Source organism: Pygocentrus nattereri, chromosome 21, assembly GCF_015220715.1.
Source record: "Pygocentrus nattereri isolate fPygNat1 chromosome 21, fPygNat1.pri, whole genome shotgun sequence".
Taxonomy (NCBI): Eukaryota; Metazoa; Chordata; class Actinopteri; order Characiformes; family Serrasalmidae; genus Pygocentrus; species Pygocentrus nattereri.
In genome coordinates this window covers 19667669-19685048 of record NC_051231.1, presented here as the reverse complement: position 1 = coordinate 19685048, position 17380 = coordinate 19667669, and the positions used below count along the sequence as shown (strand labels likewise).

At 39.0% G+C, this 17380-nt stretch overlaps 2 protein-coding genes across 2 annotated transcripts; both read left to right on the top strand.

The window, feature by feature from the left end:
- The first annotated feature begins 104 nt into the window (after positions 1-104).
- On the top strand, positions 105-10500 carry shisa4 (shisa family member 4). Its single transcript, XM_017685193.2, has 5 exons — positions 105-392; positions 4479-4656; positions 6621-6757; positions 7221-7412; positions 8122-10500. Exons 1-5 carry the CDS (start codon positions 335-337, stop codon positions 8160-8162), a joined length of 606 nt encoding a protein of 201 aa, XP_017540682.1. The 5' UTR covers positions 105-334; the 3' UTR covers positions 8163-10500.
- A 322-nt stretch (positions 10501-10822) lies between these two features.
- lmod1b (leiomodin 1b (smooth muscle)) lies at positions 10823-16341 on the top strand. Its single transcript, XM_017685187.2, has 3 exons — positions 10823-11259; positions 12106-13881; positions 14602-16341. The coding sequence occupies exons 1-3, from the start codon at positions 10990-10992 to the stop codon at positions 14626-14628; spliced, it is 2073 nt and encodes a 690-aa protein (XP_017540676.1). The 5' UTR covers positions 10823-10989; the 3' UTR covers positions 14629-16341.
- Positions 16342-17380: the final 1039 nt, after the last annotated feature.

The window sequence follows — 17380 nt, the reverse complement described above, 5'->3', positions numbered from 1 at the left end:
CGAGCAAAAGACACCGCGCGCGCTTCCGTGAGGGGGTGCATCTCGCGGCAGAGTTGCCGAATTCGGCACAACACCGGCCTTGAACGGAGGGAGGAGGTGATGAGGAGTCGGCGGTTTTTTTCCCAGCCCGCGTGCACCGTCACGCACAGCGTGTGTAAATACATGAACCGTAGGGTGATGTTGCTCGCGCAGCAGGGGCTCGCATGAGCAGCTAGCTACCTACAGGGCTACAGCTCCGCGTTTAAAACGTTAATTCACTCGATACAAATGTAAGGTCTTCATCCCTCTACGTTTTCTCCTCGGATAAGGTACAGGATAAGTCGCTGGAGTGAAGATGGCGCTGTCTGCCGTGGCTGTAGCGGTGCTCTGCGCGGTTTTGTCGGCGTGTGAGGGTAAGGCGCTAACAGCACTGCCTCCACTTTATGCACAGGCCTCAGTGAGAGGCAGAAGACAACACTCCGCACGTGAAAGCGATAAATATGAGGATGCAGGACAGCCACGCCCGTTAATACGGTCTCAGAATAGTGTGGTGATATCAGCTCGGTGTTTTTGTAATACGGACACGTGAATATGTGTACATTTCTATAAAAATGTTAAATCACGTTAGCAACCTATCGGTGGCTCGCCTGTGTATGTTTGTTAGGGTTACATATTTAAACCGTTAACGCTAATGCCGCTTCTTTATGTGTAGTCCCTGAACGTGTTTACCTTTAGGCTACATGTTCTTTCCGTAAATGCTGAACATACATGCAATACCCAACTTTAGGCAGTCTCGTGTATCATAGTGCTGTTATACTAAAAGCAGCCTATCGATTATTTACTGTCAAGTGGTTCTCATGTAAAATGGATCAGCCTTACTGGTGCCTTATACGGGGATGCTTATGGCTGTTTTCATTAAAGAGAAATGACGACCTGGGCAGTAACTAAACTGTGACAGACAGTACATGACCACAAGTAGGTGATTAATATTTCTGCTATGTTGACCCATTTCAAACTCTACCATACAGGAAAAATGTTTTTAATCATTTTTGGAGCATGAAACCTTTTCTTGCTCATGTTACAGACAATATACTTTATAGATCTGTAGTCCTACCAACACTATGCATTTGTACTCTCTCAGAAGTTGAGAAGATGAGCAATGTGAGCAGAGAAATGACAGCCCCAGGAGGGCCTGGAACACATCATTGATCAGGATAGTGAACAGGAGGAAGTGTCTGAAAGTGCAAACGATCTTGAGATCAATTCTGATTATGATGATAAATTGGCAGATGATGAGGGTATTCTCCCACAGTGATCAACTCCAAGAGAGATAGTTATATCAAATAATGCCATCAAACATGCATGCATGCAAAGAGGAGTATAGCTGTTCCTTACAGTTGAACATAATAGGAGGGTTAGAAACATTCTTAAATCTATGAACCTTTGTCCAACCAGTTACTGAAAGCCAATCCAAGAGCTGAGACTTTGAAGCAGGGGGTTGAGTGGCCTATATTTAAGCCACTGTGGCAAGGGGAAAGCAAAGATGTGATGTTTCTTTGAGAATGTCCATGGGGTGCTTGAAAAGTTCTGTTTTTGTTCATCGGGGGCAGTCGTGGGCTGGAGGTTAGGGAACCAGCCTTATGACCGGAAGGTTGCTGGTTTGGTCCCCTCAGCTGACAGTCCATGACTGAAGTGCCCTTGAGCAAGGCACCTAACCAATTGCTCCCCGGGAGAAGTCTAATTTCAGTGTGCAAACACAGAGACAAATGGTTCTCAATTCAATGTGATGTTAACCTATAAACTATTAATACAGTTTTAAATGTTCATGCACAAATTTAAAATATTTTTCCCCATTACCAGACACTGTATTAAAAATGTCACACTTTTATTACATATTGAGCAGGGTTGGGATAGTTACTGAAAAAGTACTAGTTAGCTACTTTGTAGCTACTTTCCCAAAATGTGGGGATAGCTAGCTACAATTTAGCTACATTTCAAGAAAGAGTAGTGGCTACTATTTAGCTACTTTAAGAGCGTGATTGTCAGAATGTTTGTGACTCTCTCCCTGATGCACCAAACAAACCCAATTGACAGTGTGAACAAAACACTGCATTTAATTCTGTGCCAGAAAGAAACATACAATTCAAAAGCTGCAAATATACAAAGAGATCACCAACAATCAAACTTACACTACCAAAGACGTGATATCCAACAAAAATTTTGACTAAAGGCAAAATCAATAATTCCAAGCTTTTCCTAACAAAAATAACCAAATACTAACCAGATAATTTTGCTGTTGTCAACTGTTGAAATAAAATATCTCCAATTTAAACATTTCAGCAAGATATACTAATCGGGCATAACACTATGACCACCTCATTGTTTCTATGCTCATTGTCCATTTTATCAGCTTCACTTACTATATACACTTTGTAGTTCTACAATCTGTAGTTCTACATCTGTTTCTCTGATACTTTGTTAGCCCCCTTTTACCCTGTTCTTCAGTGGTCAGGACCCCCATGGACCCTCACAGAGCAGGTACTATTTGGGTGGTGGATCATTCTCAGCACTGCAGTAACACAGTTGCACTGGTCTGAGTGGATCAGACACAGCAATTCGGCTGGAGTTTTTAAACACCTCATTGTCAATGCTGAACTGAGAATAGTCCACCAACCAAACATATCCAGTCAACAGCGTCCTGTGGTCAGCGTCCTGTGACCACTGATGAAGGACTAGAGGCTTTACTCTAGCTCTTACTCTGGCTTTACATCTACAGGTTGAACCAACAACACAGGTGCGTTTAATAGAGTGAACAGTGAGAGGACACAGTGTTTAAAAACTCCAGCTGCACTGCTGTGTCTGATCCACTCTTACCAGCACAACACACACTAACACATCACCATGTCAGTGTTACTGCAGTGCTGAGAATGATCCACCACTCAAATAGTACCTGCTCTGTGACGGTCCTTGAGGGTCATAACCACTGAAGAACGGGGTAAAAGGGGGCTAACAAAGTATGCAGAGAAACAGATGGACTACAGTCTGTAACTGTAGAACTACAAAGTGTTACAAAGTTAGTGGACCTGATCAACTGGACAGTGAGCATAGAAACAAGGAGGTGGTCATAATGTTATGTCTGATTGGTGTGTATATATACATGTCATGACATTCCAAGGCTTTATTAAACTTTAGCTACACTTTAGCTTCAAACATTAGCCTTTAACACGAGTGACCCTGGCTCTGTTTGGGGTGAGAATCAGACCTGAATAATCTCTCCACTGTTACTGTTGCAGCTCCACAGCAAAACTAGATTTCTAGGTAAAATAACATCATAATCCTCCTTTGCTGTAAAATAACACACAGTTCTAACACAGTTTTCACAATAAATGATTTTAAACGCTGGAGTTAATGTAGAACTGCTAATTCACCCTTTAATGCTGAAGACTGCAGACTGCTGGACAGATAGCAATGAAGATAACAAAACGGCAAAGAGAAAGATTTGAGACGAACATTGAGAATTTGGAGTAGAATAGGCTTATTTGCATTTATAATCACTCCAGCTGGTTTCCTGATACGTGTAATCTGCAACAACTCATCAAGCTGAAGTCGCTTCTCATTCTCCTGCTTCTTGCTTGAATTTCCCTGCTCTGCCTTAAATAGCACAGCAGTACATTTAAGGTGGAATGGGACAATTCAAACGAGAAGCTGGAGGATGAGAAGCGACTTCAGCGTCGCGAGTTGGTAAAAAGAACATTGAGAGACATTTTACAAGAAACTTGTGGAAAAGCATCTAAAGCTTAAAGCAGAGCAAAGTAAGTCCATGCCTTTGTTTATATTATATTTTTAGTCTATACTATCAGCACATACTGAGACATATAGCCAGGATGGTAAAATGAACATAAAATGTTGTGGCTTCCAAGATGGTTTGATTTTTGTTGAAAGGACAAAATGGCTCTTCTGAGCTAAGCCTACTAGTAAGGGGTGATCAGTGCGTGCCCTTTTGCTCAAGCTGTCTGCGGCTCAGTCAGGATTGCACAGTTGCCGCCAGCCCAGTTGCCGAGCGCGTTCTGATGCTTGAATTTGCGCGGATTGCCTGAAGCCTGTAGCAAAAGTGTAGTGAAAATTTTTGCTATAGCTACACAAAAATTTGTAGGCGCTACTGCTACTAGCTACAGAAAATTGTAGCTAAGTACAAAAAGTAGCATGCTACTTAGCTACTCCCCTGTCATTGATATTGAGTCATATTTTGGATCAGACTTCTGTTTAAAAATGATTACCCACTGAAACAGGTCTACTTGCTGTGTTCCTTCTCCAGTGCCTTTCAGTATTTTTAGGTCATGTGCAAACAGACATTGGAAAGGTGACTTGAAAACATTATCATTTTTCATTTATAAAAACAAGCACTGCAGAATCGTTTGCTTCTCTAGTTTCTCTTATGATAGCTTTTTAGACTCATGTTTATTTGTTGGTTAATCTGTGTTTTCCTTTGTTGCACAAAGTGAGTGCAAATGAGGACTGCCTGTGGTACGTGGACAAGAATGGCACCTGGCACAATGGCTTTGACTGCCCGCTTATTTCCTTCTGCTGTGGGAACTGCCACCGGCGTTACTGCTGCCTGGATGGCTTCAAAATGATCACAGAGAGGGGACAGAAACGGTGTATGCTCTTCCATCTCAGGTACAGCATGTAAACACCTGCACATTCCAGCGCCTCACATGAGCATGATTTTTGTACAAATAACTAACAGTTTGTTTCTAAAGTAACATCATAGTGATTTGGAGTGGATTAGTCTTCTCAAAATACCCAGAAACCAATTAGAAGTGGTAAGAATGTAATTATACCAACACTTTCAAGTTTGATATACCTATCGAAGGTTTATATAAGTTTGATATACAAGTTTCATATACCTAGTTTTGATTAGTGAATGCGCATGCTCCTTTGACTTTTAGGATAATGAAAAGGGGGGGTTAACATGTAATAATTATGTTTTTTCTTAAAGTGGGTGTCGAGTCTGGGAAAGTTTGCTTGACTTACTACATTCTTTTTCAGCCCTCTGCTAACCTCCTGAGCCAACAGCAGTAAATGAGTTTAGTGTTCTCCGGCACAGAGATCACACATGGATCAGAGTAATGCTGGGCTAAGCAGCCTCCTGCTTAGACTTGCAAAACTGCAAATTTATTTTTAAAAGGATCTAGATTGTCCGGCAGAGATTAGGCAGAAGGGTCTTAAATTACAGAAAACCTGTTGAGCTGGGATTAAAAGAATAACAAGAATATTTTGAGCTTAGATGCCTGGATAAACACTCTTACTGCTTTATTGATTTTGCTTTTGGTTCTCCTGTTAAACTGATTTACAGACCTTTGATCAATAAAGTGGCCAAGTTCTGTGTTTTCCAGAATGTTAAAATTTACACTCTGAACTTTTTTTTTAATAACTGTATTGTTTAAATTGTATTATCTACAGGGGAAGTCAGCCAAATACAAAACATTCAGGAGCCGAGCTGTTTCTAAAATTTGGAATACACAATTCACAACAAAATTTAATTAAAAAACAGTACTTTATTATTAAGACTAAAATGTATTGTTTTAGTATTGAGAATTAGTTACATACATATATCAATACAAAAATAAGTAGTCTATGGTTCCTGTATATTGATTATTTTATAACATCAAAACAAATGTATTCCTTAGGTATGTGTGCAGAGTGGTGACCATAAATAATTACTTCGATTGTACAATGGTATTTTGAGATAAATGAATATTGAACATTGAGGTGTTACTCTGTTCACATTTTGCCTTTTATTCAGAGTTTAGAGTGTTGTGTACTGGAATATGCTGTTTTTGTTTTATTGTTCGCAGTTAACACAGAATTAAGTATAATTTGTGTATTTTAAACATACTGCATTTTTGCAGCTGTGGATGGCTGACACTTTATTCTGAATCACAGGCAAGTTATAATATATAGATCAATTTTGTCCATGTTGTGTGTGGCAGGAATTTTAAGAATCTGTGGTTAGTTTAAGGGGAGGCTGTAAACAGTTTCCTGGCAAAAGTCATGTGCTAGAGTACGTATTTTCCATCAAACTCCAGTAATATAACTGCAGTCATTTAGAAAGTTCTGTTTATGTTCTTAGTGAGTCATACAGACTTTATGACCTACACAATTTGGGTGTTTTACCACCAGTCTGTATGGAATGAGACAGTACTCACCACTTTATTAGACACACGTAACTCTTTGATCCACAGTTCATTTTCTTGCACAATTTGTGTTAGTTATTCTTGGAAGTCTTGAGTGAGCAGCAATAAGTAATTGTGAGACAATTCTCAACTCAGCACTGCCGCTGACATTTTTAATATCCCCAGCAACACCACTGCACCTGATAAACTTCTAACAGTGCAGCACACACTAACTTTACTGTGTCAGTGTCACCGCTATGCTGAGGATGAACCATCACCTAAATAACATCGTGTAAGCAGTGGTCCTGTGGTGGTCCCTTTCTGTGAATGGGAAGATGGAGGCTAATAAAATATGCAGAAATAGATGTTCAGTCAAAAGCACACCTACATGGTGAATTCTGTACACGATAAGTGTAGGTGAATGTGGTTTTTACGTAATTAAGTGATCGATGTTTTGCTCCTCAGTCCCTCCACTATAGCAGGCATTGCTTCATCTATCCTACTCTTCGTGGCTGCCATTGCCACCATGGTCTGTTGCTTCATGTGCTCGTGCTGCTACCTATACCAGCGCCACCAGCAGCGAGGCAGGACAACTTATGAAGGTACACCCCACCACAAACAAACTCATTCAAACTGGTGTTACTGGGGAAATCCTGAAATTTGAGTGATTAGCTGTGAGATCTGTGATGTTAGTCTAGTACGAATCTGAGATTTGTGTAATTTTCAGGTATGTTAAGTAATAATTCCAGAGTGGATTACCTTAAAACTTTTGTCAAGCCCATTCCTCTTTAGGTAATATGCTGATGGCCTAATGAGAAGGAGGAGGAAAATAACATTTCTTGAATGTTGCTTTGACTGGGCAGTGCAGTTTCTTATTTTTCCTAAATTTGGCCTTGGATGTAGTTGTGGTTGGTTTGTTTGGGCTTTTTTCATTCTTTATGCTGCCAGGAACGTCTGGACTATTTCTTTTATTTATTTATTTTTTAAATGCAGTCAGAGACTCAGCCATGGACACCTGTAGTTTCCTCAACCTGCTATGAGTAAGTGATGTGCTTTAACTTTCAGCTCAGCAGATTCCAATGGCCAGCTACCCTGTGGAACCCATGTATGATGCATATGGTAAACCCATAGGAAATCCTGAGAACCCTGGATATCCTGTGGCTTCACAGTACCCTGGTATGCCTCCGCATTATCCCATGATGATGCAGGGGCCTTACCCCCCTTACCCTCTTGCCGATCCAGGGTACAGTCAAGGAGGTAATTGCTCATTTTAAAAATCTTCTAGACAAGGTTAGGTTATAGAGTCATCTTCATCTTCTGTATGTGTGACATAAAAGCAGAAGTAGTAGAAGGAGGAATTTTTATTACACTTTCCATCCTAGTATAAAAGGCATAATATACAACCCCAACCCCATCCAAAAAAGTTTGGATGATATGGAAAATGCAAATAATAAAAAAGAAAGCAGTTATATCTAAAATTTACATTGACTACTTTGACATTGCAGACATTATGAACACAAAATATTTCATGTTTTGCCTGGTCATTTAATTTGTAAATATACATCCATTCCATTCAATAATTTGTAATGGAATGGATGTATATGTACATGTAATGGGTAATTTAGGACTAGTAATGAGGTAGATTAATTACATTTAGATGTAATGTGAAACGTGATGCCAGCAGGTAATTTTCAAAATCAAAATTAGAAGTGTTCAATTTGAAAACAGCTATAAATTGTAAAAGTAAACAAATAAACATTGTAAAACTATAAATTTATAAAAGTAAAACATCAGGCTGTTGTTTTCAATGTCAAAAATAATTTACAAATCACAGTTTTAAGTTTTAATATTAATTTAACATACCATTCCAACCTTTCTGATTTAGGGTTGTATTTGGTGCTGCTTATAATAAAGCAGGTAAGCTTTGCGTTTTTGCTTAACTCATATACTGTGTTCTGTATTTCAGCTCCTCCACCGTATTCCCCTCCACAGTACCCAGGCCACTGAGACCACTGAGGAATCCTCCATTTAAGAGAGCACAACACAGACTAGTTGGTGGCATGAGACACTGCTCTTGAGGAGTCCTTTGACTAACCTGTGGCACTTTTAAAAATGTTTATTTATTTATTGTATTTATTTCTCAAGTGTTCTTTGGAGTGCAACATGAATGGCCTGGGTTTGCCTGCTGTTGGAGTGAGTCCCAATGTGAACACACGTTTCATTTTACTGACTGCAAAGACATTTTTTCTTTCATCGAAACATAAACTCCCAAACCAATTAACATAACATCAGGCCACCTTGGTTTTTTGCTTTTAATTCCCTGGTGTATCACAATTGTTTACTGTGTAACATTTACATGAAGGACATAAAGGTCAGAATTTTTGTGTTTTTAGCTATGAAAAGTTATGCTGCAGGTTGATGGTCTTTGTTTTATCTGCTGCAGACTCGTTTTTACTTGTTTGTCTTTCTGTCTATAACAGACTACAATATTTTACAGCACATTTGAATGACAGTTCAAAAACTAGAGTTAATAACAGTTCCACAGCATTTAGATTTGTCCTATATACTATTTTCTACCACCAAGCTGATTACTTTTAGTTTTGTCTGTTCATCTTTGTGTCTTAATAATGGCAATTTATTAAGTCCCTTAACTAAAGTACCTTTGGACTTCAACTTAACTTTAACTGTAGCTGTAGCTTATGCTACCTAATCAACATGTTTTGCCTTACAGAGGTCAAAGATATTAGTTGACAATACATGTAGAACAGATATACTTACTTAAAATTCACAGCCTTTCTATAAACTTTGATTTTAAATGATTTTGTCATGCAATTTAGCAGAGCATATATGTTATTTCAGGTTTTTTTTTTTTATTATTTTAAATTAATGGTCTTGATGCACACTCACTGACCACTTCATTACACCTTATATCACCCATTGTCCATTTTATCAGGTCCATTTTGTACTTCTACAGTTACAGTCTGTTTGTCTCTGTAATTTGTTAGCCCTGCCATTGTGCCCTGTTCATCAATGATTGTGAACCCCACAGGACCACCTCTAAGGAGTTATATTTGGATGACGGATCTTTCTTATCACTGCATCACTAAAATTGTAGTGACAGGATAGTGTGTTACACTGGTACAAGTGGATCAAACAGCAGTGTTGCTGGAGTTTATGCTGAAGTTAAATACTGTGTACACTTATTGTCCACTTTTTAGAACACTCCTACGTTGTTGGCTTACCCTGTAGATGTAAAGTTAGAGATGAGAACTTGTCTCTCTTGCCACACAGTTTGAGTTAGTCATAATCTAGTCCTTCAACAGTGGTCAGTTTCTGATCACAGGATACTATTCACTGGATATTTTTGGATGGTGAACTGTTCAGTCCAGTAGTGACACTGAGCTGTTTAAAAACTCCAGCAGCACCTCTGTATGTGATCATCAGTGCAGCACACACACAAAATTACATTTCAGTACCGTGTATGTGTCGCTGCAGTGCTGAAAATGATCCACGACCCAAATACTATCTACTTAAACATAGTCCTGTGAAGTCTTAACCATTGATGAACAGAGTAAAGGAGGGCTAACAAATCACGCAGAGAAACATTACAAATTGTATAACTACATAATGCAGCTATACAGAAAGTGGACCTGATAAAATGGACAATAAGTAAAGTTGCAAGGTAGGTGTACCTACTTAAGTGAGTGGATGTTGAGATAATAATAATGTTCAAGAAAGTTGATCAGATCATGAAATTGTAAAGAAAGACAATTCGGGGATGATACCATTTCTGGTGAAAGCACTAAAGGAACTGTTCACTGAGAACACTGCAGAGTAGGTCTATTGGAAAAAGTAATTTAAGTGAAAACATTCATGAAACTGTTTATATCTGCTGTGATTTAAGTAAGCGTTACTACCTCCTCATATTAATGCCATAAATACCCATCTAAACTGGAACTCATTTGCAATTACCCTATGGATTCAGTTTCTGTGGTACAGAGTATACGAACCAGATTTAGTTGTGATTGTTTGTGTATTGTTGAAATTACTTATACTTTAATGCAAATATCGTGTGATATTATGTATAGAGTTTGGTGTAATTCTAATTTATTGTTAATTTATCCCTTTGGAATGTGAAGTGAAAACCAATACTGTATATCTACAAGACAAAGAGATGTATGTTTTACATAACAAAAAATTATCATTTCACTCATGGAATGATGCAAAACTTTACTAGAGTTGGAACTTAAATTCTACTCATTATAACAGAGTTCTAATCTAACAGCCTGAAATGGAAACACTATAATGCAAAGCTCACTTTTTACAATAAACAACTGGTCTTGTACTTGGACGTCTCTTCAGTTGTTCTTGTCAACAAAACATTTTATGAATTTTGTATTATTCGCTTATTACTGTAAACACAAAATGAATCAGTGAATTTATTATCTAGAATGTTTGTAGAACATTTGTGTTAGGCTGTTATTTAATCACTATATAGGAAAAACAGTCTCATGTTATCACAGATAGGAAGTAAGTATCCAGGATACTTTGGAGTTTTAGTAAACTACATCCCTCCCAGTTGCCTTTAAAGGAGTGTGCACCACCAGCTAAATATGGGCTTGTAGTCACAATGGATTTCAAGGAATGTCCAAGCAGACTAGAGCAGTAATGAGAGCCTCTGGTACTGTGCCTCTGAACGGACTCCACTGCTCCTTCTCTTAAATGTATCAGTTTTGCTTTATGGGAATATACAAGGGCTGAGACAACCACAGCCATACGCATATATAGAATTGTTTTGTTTGAAAATTGAGTGTTTTATCCCAAGTGCGCAGTCATGTCCCGGAGAAAGGTAAGGGGATTGACTCGAACTGGGCGCCAGGTGAGCGAGGACCCAGATCTTGACAACCTGCTGTCAAACCTGTCACCAGAAGAAATGGAGGAGCTGCAGAAGGAGGTGTCGACCGTGCCGGATCCTGACCCGAGCGAAATCATCGTTGTTGACCAAACTGATTTAAAACGAAGCACACCTCATAAAAAGGAGTCAAGCTCAAGCAATCGTGAGGATGAGTCCAGAATGTGTTTGCAAAGGAACTTGTCCACAGAGGTATGTCAGTGCTGCACTGTTTAATAGCTGCTGGTCTAGCAGAATTAAGCTGAGCATAAAAGGATCAAACACAATAGTCTTAACAGTCAACCATTCTTTCAAGTGTCCAGTAAGCATCTGAAGATGGTGCACTTTCCTATGCCACTCCTCAGTTGTTTAAGGAAACTACAGGTTGACTAGTGATGATAGTGTTTTTGGCACTGTTTTTAAATTGTTTCATTTTGTAGTGACATTTTGAAGGGAACATATATGTCACATTTCCTATTTGATGCAGCCATTGTAGTCTTAGTCTGTGTATCATAGGATTAGGTGATGTAAAAGCTCGAACAACCTGTCTTAACCACAGACCACGACCTTCGAAAGAAGTGAAGTCTCTCAACTCTGTGGTGGTTCTGAAGGCCAGGCCTGATGAGATTCCTTGGTTGACTGCTTCTTTGAGCGCTGCCTTTTAAGGTTATGTCTGCCAAGGCTGGAAGCTTTGCACAGCAAAACAAACTAAGGCTCACAAATCAAACACTCAGCCACTGTGTAGATTTATGTCTGTCTATAAAAAGGCTGGCCACACATAATGTAAACATGAAATATACAATACTTGATGTAAAGAACATTTCTCATTAGGTTTATATAGTAATTAATGTCATATTTAGCTGTATAATCTGCATAATCAGAGCGAGTACTAGAAGCTTACTGTGACAAATGATTTGGTTCCAGTATGAAAAATTAAAAATGTTCTTAATAGAGTGGACAAAAATCTGGGTCTGGGGACTGTTACACGTTACTCTCGCTCCGACTCAGAAATAAGTTATGCATGTATCGGTAATGTTTCTTGCTATGTTTTCTTTTCAGGGTGAGCCTAGAAGGGAAAGTCGGAAGCAGGAGTATCTGAGAAAAATGGGCCTGAGTCAGGAGAAGAATGTCCCCAAGACTGACACCAGGGACGTAGGGCTTCGTAGACAAGCCAGTATTTCCACACCCATAGCTCCTCATGAACGAGAGAGTAAAATGGAGAATAAGACCACAAAAACTTCAGAAGAACTAAAAAATGTCAGAGCACGGCACTTTAGGAGGGAGGAAGAGAATGCAAAGAATGTTGAGGTCACAGAGAAAGAACAGAATGATGATTGTAAGTTCAAAGAAAGACGAGAGACAAAAGATAGCAGCAGAAAAACGAAAGAGTTGATATCCAAGCTTCAAGATAAAAAAGAGGATCCTAAAGAGAAGGACAGAAAAGAGGAGAGCCGGAAGCGGGAATCAGTGGACAGCAAGACAAGAGACCTGATCTCTAGGTTGCAAGAGAAGCAGGAGAAGGAGGAAAGGAAGGAACGTGAGAGAAGAGATGAAGTCAGGAAAAAAGAAGACAGCAAGACAAAAAGCCTTGTTTCCAAGTTAGAAGAAAAACAAAATCAGGTTGTGGAGATTAAAACAGATGAAAAGAAGACCGAAGAGAGGGAGAAAACAGACAAACGTCCAGAGCTGGTGAAGTCCAATGATAAGAATAGAGATGCAATAAAAAATAATGTTAGAAAAGATACTGATAGCACAGATAAAGAGAATGAAAAAGAGAAGATGGATAAAGCAATTGTAAAAGGGAAAGAGGAGCTAAAGATGAGTTCTGTCGACAAGGGAAAAGAAGAAGCCAAACAGCAAAGTGACTTCCAAAATATAAATGAGTCCAGCAAGGAAGAAAAAGTTGGAAACTGTGTGGCAGAAAAAAACACAAAAACGAAGAGCAAAGAAGAGGAAGAGGAAGAGGAGTCTGTTAGCATGTTTGCTGAAGATCTGGAAAGGGTTCAATGCAACAACCCTGGCATGACTGAACTCAACGTCAACAACTCTGAGGTAATCAAGGTCAAAACCCTCATTCAGTTTGCTAAAGCTCTGAGTAACAACACACACATCAAGACATTTGCCCTTGCTAACTGCCGTGCAGACGACCATGTGGCCTACGCTATTGCAGAAACCTTACGCAATAACAAAACCATCACTAGCATCAACCTAGATTCAAACCTTCTCACTAGCAAAGGCATCATGGCACTGGTCCAGGCCCTCCAGCACAATTCCACCCTCACTGAACTCCGTTTCCACAATCAGCGGCACATCTGTGGAGGCAAGACGGAAATGGAGATGACAAAGATTTTGAAGGAAAACACAACCCTCCTAAAGCTGGGTTACCACTTTGAGTTAGCCGGTCCACGTATGACCATGACTAACATCCTCAGTCGCAACATGGACCGGCAGAGACAGAAGCGGCTGCAAGAGCAAAAGCAAGCCCAAGCCCAGGGCAATGGAGAGAAGAAAGACACACTTGAGGTCCCGAAGCCTGGCTTCACCAAAGGTTCTCCAAGGAGCTCACCAAAGCCATCTCCTACTCCATCTCCTGTACCATCTCCTAAGTTAATGCCCAAAAAGGGGTCTGGTGGTCCACTGCCCCCACCTCCGCCACCTGGGGGCTTACCACCACCCCCACCCCCAATTATGGATGGTGACTTCCTGAAGAACTCCCTGACCCCTGTGTCACGAAGAAAGCTTGATGACAGGACTGGAGGCCGAGGTGGAAGTCTAAATTCAAGAGACCAACTTCTAGCTTCTATAAGGGGCGCCAACATTAAACAACTCAAAAAGGCAAGGAACTAATTGCCCATTATTTTAATTGTAAAGTTAAGTACTGTTAATGTGGTTATGCAAAGTGTTCTTTGATCAATGCCATAGAAAGAAGTACTTTTGGATCTCTTTTGGATTTTGGAGTGTGAACAACCTTTTGGAAGTGTAAAGAATCTTTGTAAAAGTTCTATATTGTGGGCAGTCGTGGGCTGGAGGTTAGGGATCCAGCCTTGTGACCGGAAGGTCGCCGGTTCGATCCCCAGAGCCGACAGCACACGACTGAGGTGTCCTTGAGCAAGACACCTAACCCCCAACTGCTCCCCGGGCGCTGCGGATTGGGCTGCCCACCGCTCTGAGCAAGTGTGCTCACTGCCCCCTAGTGTATGTGGTGTTTCACTTCACAGATGGGTTAAATGCGGAGGTGAAATTTCCCCGTTGTGGGACTAATAAGGGTCTCTTAATCTATAACAATGTAAGGACTCTTCCTAGAACATTCAAATTTTGTTTAGGTTCTAAAATGGGTTTTTGAGGGAACCAAAAGTGTTATCATGCAAAGAACCCTATTGAGTTCTTCAGGGAAAGAAAATTGGTTCTTCTATGGCACTGTACAAAGACATTTTTTAAGTGTAGGACTAAGCATATGAAACTTTGAAGAGACTTGTGCTTTAAAGACTAATTCTTTTACATCCGGATGGTTCATAAGGACTGTAATTTGTGTTTTTTCCCTTTTTCTCCACAAAGGTTGCATTACCCAAACTACTGCAATAAACAGACAGAGAAGAGTGAACGAGAGACAAAGAAAAGAAAGGCAAGAGAAAGAGGCCAAACATCTCACAGACCTTGAGGAGATCAGGCATCAAAGTCTACTACTGCCGTGTACTATAAAAGACAGGCAAGGGTGTGAATATGTTATCATCGTGTAGGATGCACAGCTTCAGGCCAGGATTCTGCCACAGTACAATGGACTATGGAGAGAAATGGAAGCTTGGTGAAGTTGTGGTTCTCAGAAGCTGAGATTGATAGTCCCTGTTGATGCCTTGCTTGTTGTTTGCACTAAGTGAAGCAATTCATATGGTATGTTGAAGAGTGTGTGCAGTACAGTTTGTATGTGTGTATGACTGTGTTGACAGTAAAAAAAAAAGGCAAAAATCATTTTATATTGAAATCATGATGTTAACAGATTCTAAATGATCAGGGAATTAAAGGGGAACTGAATCAAAAAATATGAAATCATACAATGCTGTGGTTAACACATTATGGAAAATGTTGTAAATGTGCCTGGTGGACACTCTTAAAAACAAAGGTGCCAAAAAGTATTTTTTTGGAGTGATACCACAGAAGAACCCATTTTGGTTCACTAAAGAACATTTCAATTGATCTTTAAATTAAAAAGCTCTTGTAAATTAAATATTTTTTTTATATTTTAAAGTTCACATAATGTAGAAGCCAATCAAAGGTTTATCTTGGAGCCATGCATCCAAGCCAAGAACCATTTAGGAACCTTTATTTTTCAAGAGTGTGCAGCAATATGAAATCTCTCATTTGGTTTGAATTATTTTTCTAACTTTCCTGTAATGTAAACACAACAGTTGATTCATGTTAATCCCCTAAATAGTATACTAGGTCTTAGTGTAATTAGGCAGACAAATCTTATTAATGCTGAAGTTTTGCAAATGACTCGGGATGAAAATGACTTCAAGTGCTTACAAACACATTAATTCAAAAATAACAGTGTTTCACTGGGTAGAATACATCATGTTTTTGATGACTGATCTCAGTGTCTTCCACAGTGCAGAACTGTAACCTCTTGAAATTTGATAACATTGTGCACTGCAACAATTTTGAGTGCCACTTCTCTTGCGCTCTTGGTATCAGCTCAGCAGGTGGAAATTTTATTCTGTAAGAAATGTTAGCACGCCAGTTAATTAATCTCTCAGACTGAGACACAAGTGGACTCATGATTCTGCTGTCTTAGAAAATCATTCCAGTATTACAATGCTTTATATAGAACAAACTGCTTTTAAAAACATTTGGATATTTGTTGGGTTTTCTGCACTCATACTCATAAAAACACTCTCTTTATCTTTCCCTTTTATCTTGAAGATAAAACTTTTTTTGTTTAAGAAAAAAAGGCCTTATTTGGCATAATTGGCTTTTGTTTGATGTTCAGCAGTGTAAGCCATAAGATAGAATGACATAAGTAGATAGAATGACTAATTCATGACTAATTATGATAAACACACAATGTCAACCAGATCCTAATAAAGTACTGCAGCACAAATACCATGTAGTGAAAAAATTCTTGGCTAAGGCAAAGCAAATAATCTAATGCTTTGTTGTAAATGGCCATATGGTGTTTTATCTTTTGTCAACAGAATAAAAATAGGATTGAACTAATTGGATTTTATCACAGCATAATTACTAAATTAATAAGTTAAATACATTATTTGCATTGTCATTAAACATTGAATATGCTACTGACTCATGTCTACTCTAATCTGGTCTGATTTCTGAATTCTCAAAAAAATACATCCCAAATATTCTGTGTCTATAATAGTAATTTGTGTTTTTTGTGGTTTGCTCTGCCCACTCTTTAAAAAAATGGTATTAACACTTTTAAAATGTTCAGAACCTTCACACATGTAGAGATTCTATACCAATTTCATTTTTTACATTACATTTACATTATGTTAAAGTTTCTCCATACTCACACATCTCTTTTACAAAAATGGTTCAACAAGAAAAATCTAGTGAAATCTATTTTTAAAAATCTATTGAATTGTTTTTTCAGGGAACCTAATTGAGTTTTTCTGTGGTAATGTGCAAAAAACCCTTTTGGCACATTTTTTTTCAAGAGTAGGACCATGCGTATGAAAGTATGTCATCATATGAGGTAATATATTGCAGTGAATTATTAACCCTTGAGAAAACATTACATGTCCCAAATGATCCACACACGCCTTTCACATGTGACGTCAGCTACTTAAAGGTACACTCTTTGTAGACATAGGCATTTAACCACACAGCTTATGTAAGGCCATATGTGAGCCTAAGATCCCCATGCTAGATGTCAGCTAGAGGGATATGAAGCCCCACACACTGGGCTTTGGAGAAGTGAAATCTCTTGAGTGATGGAGTACCATGCCATACTTTTGGAATGAAGTGAAGTGATCCAGAACTGATCATCCAACATCAGTGCATGACCTCACTAAAGTTCTTATGGCTGAATACACTTAAAAACCTGAGTAGGGGCAAACCCATGATTATTACCATTGATTTCATAAGAAGCATTGGATTAGCAGTTGTCTCTAAACTTCTGGACAGATGTACAAGGGTTTGCCAAGATCATAGACATGCAAAGCACTACAAATGAAACACTCTTGGAAAATGGTCCTCTCTGTTAAAGATTTTACATACTGTGATAACAGATCCTGGGAACAGCAAATGCTGTGTCAAAAGAGATGTCTTATTTCAAGACCTTTATGCACCAGTTGGAAATCTGAGAAGTGATTTGGACAAC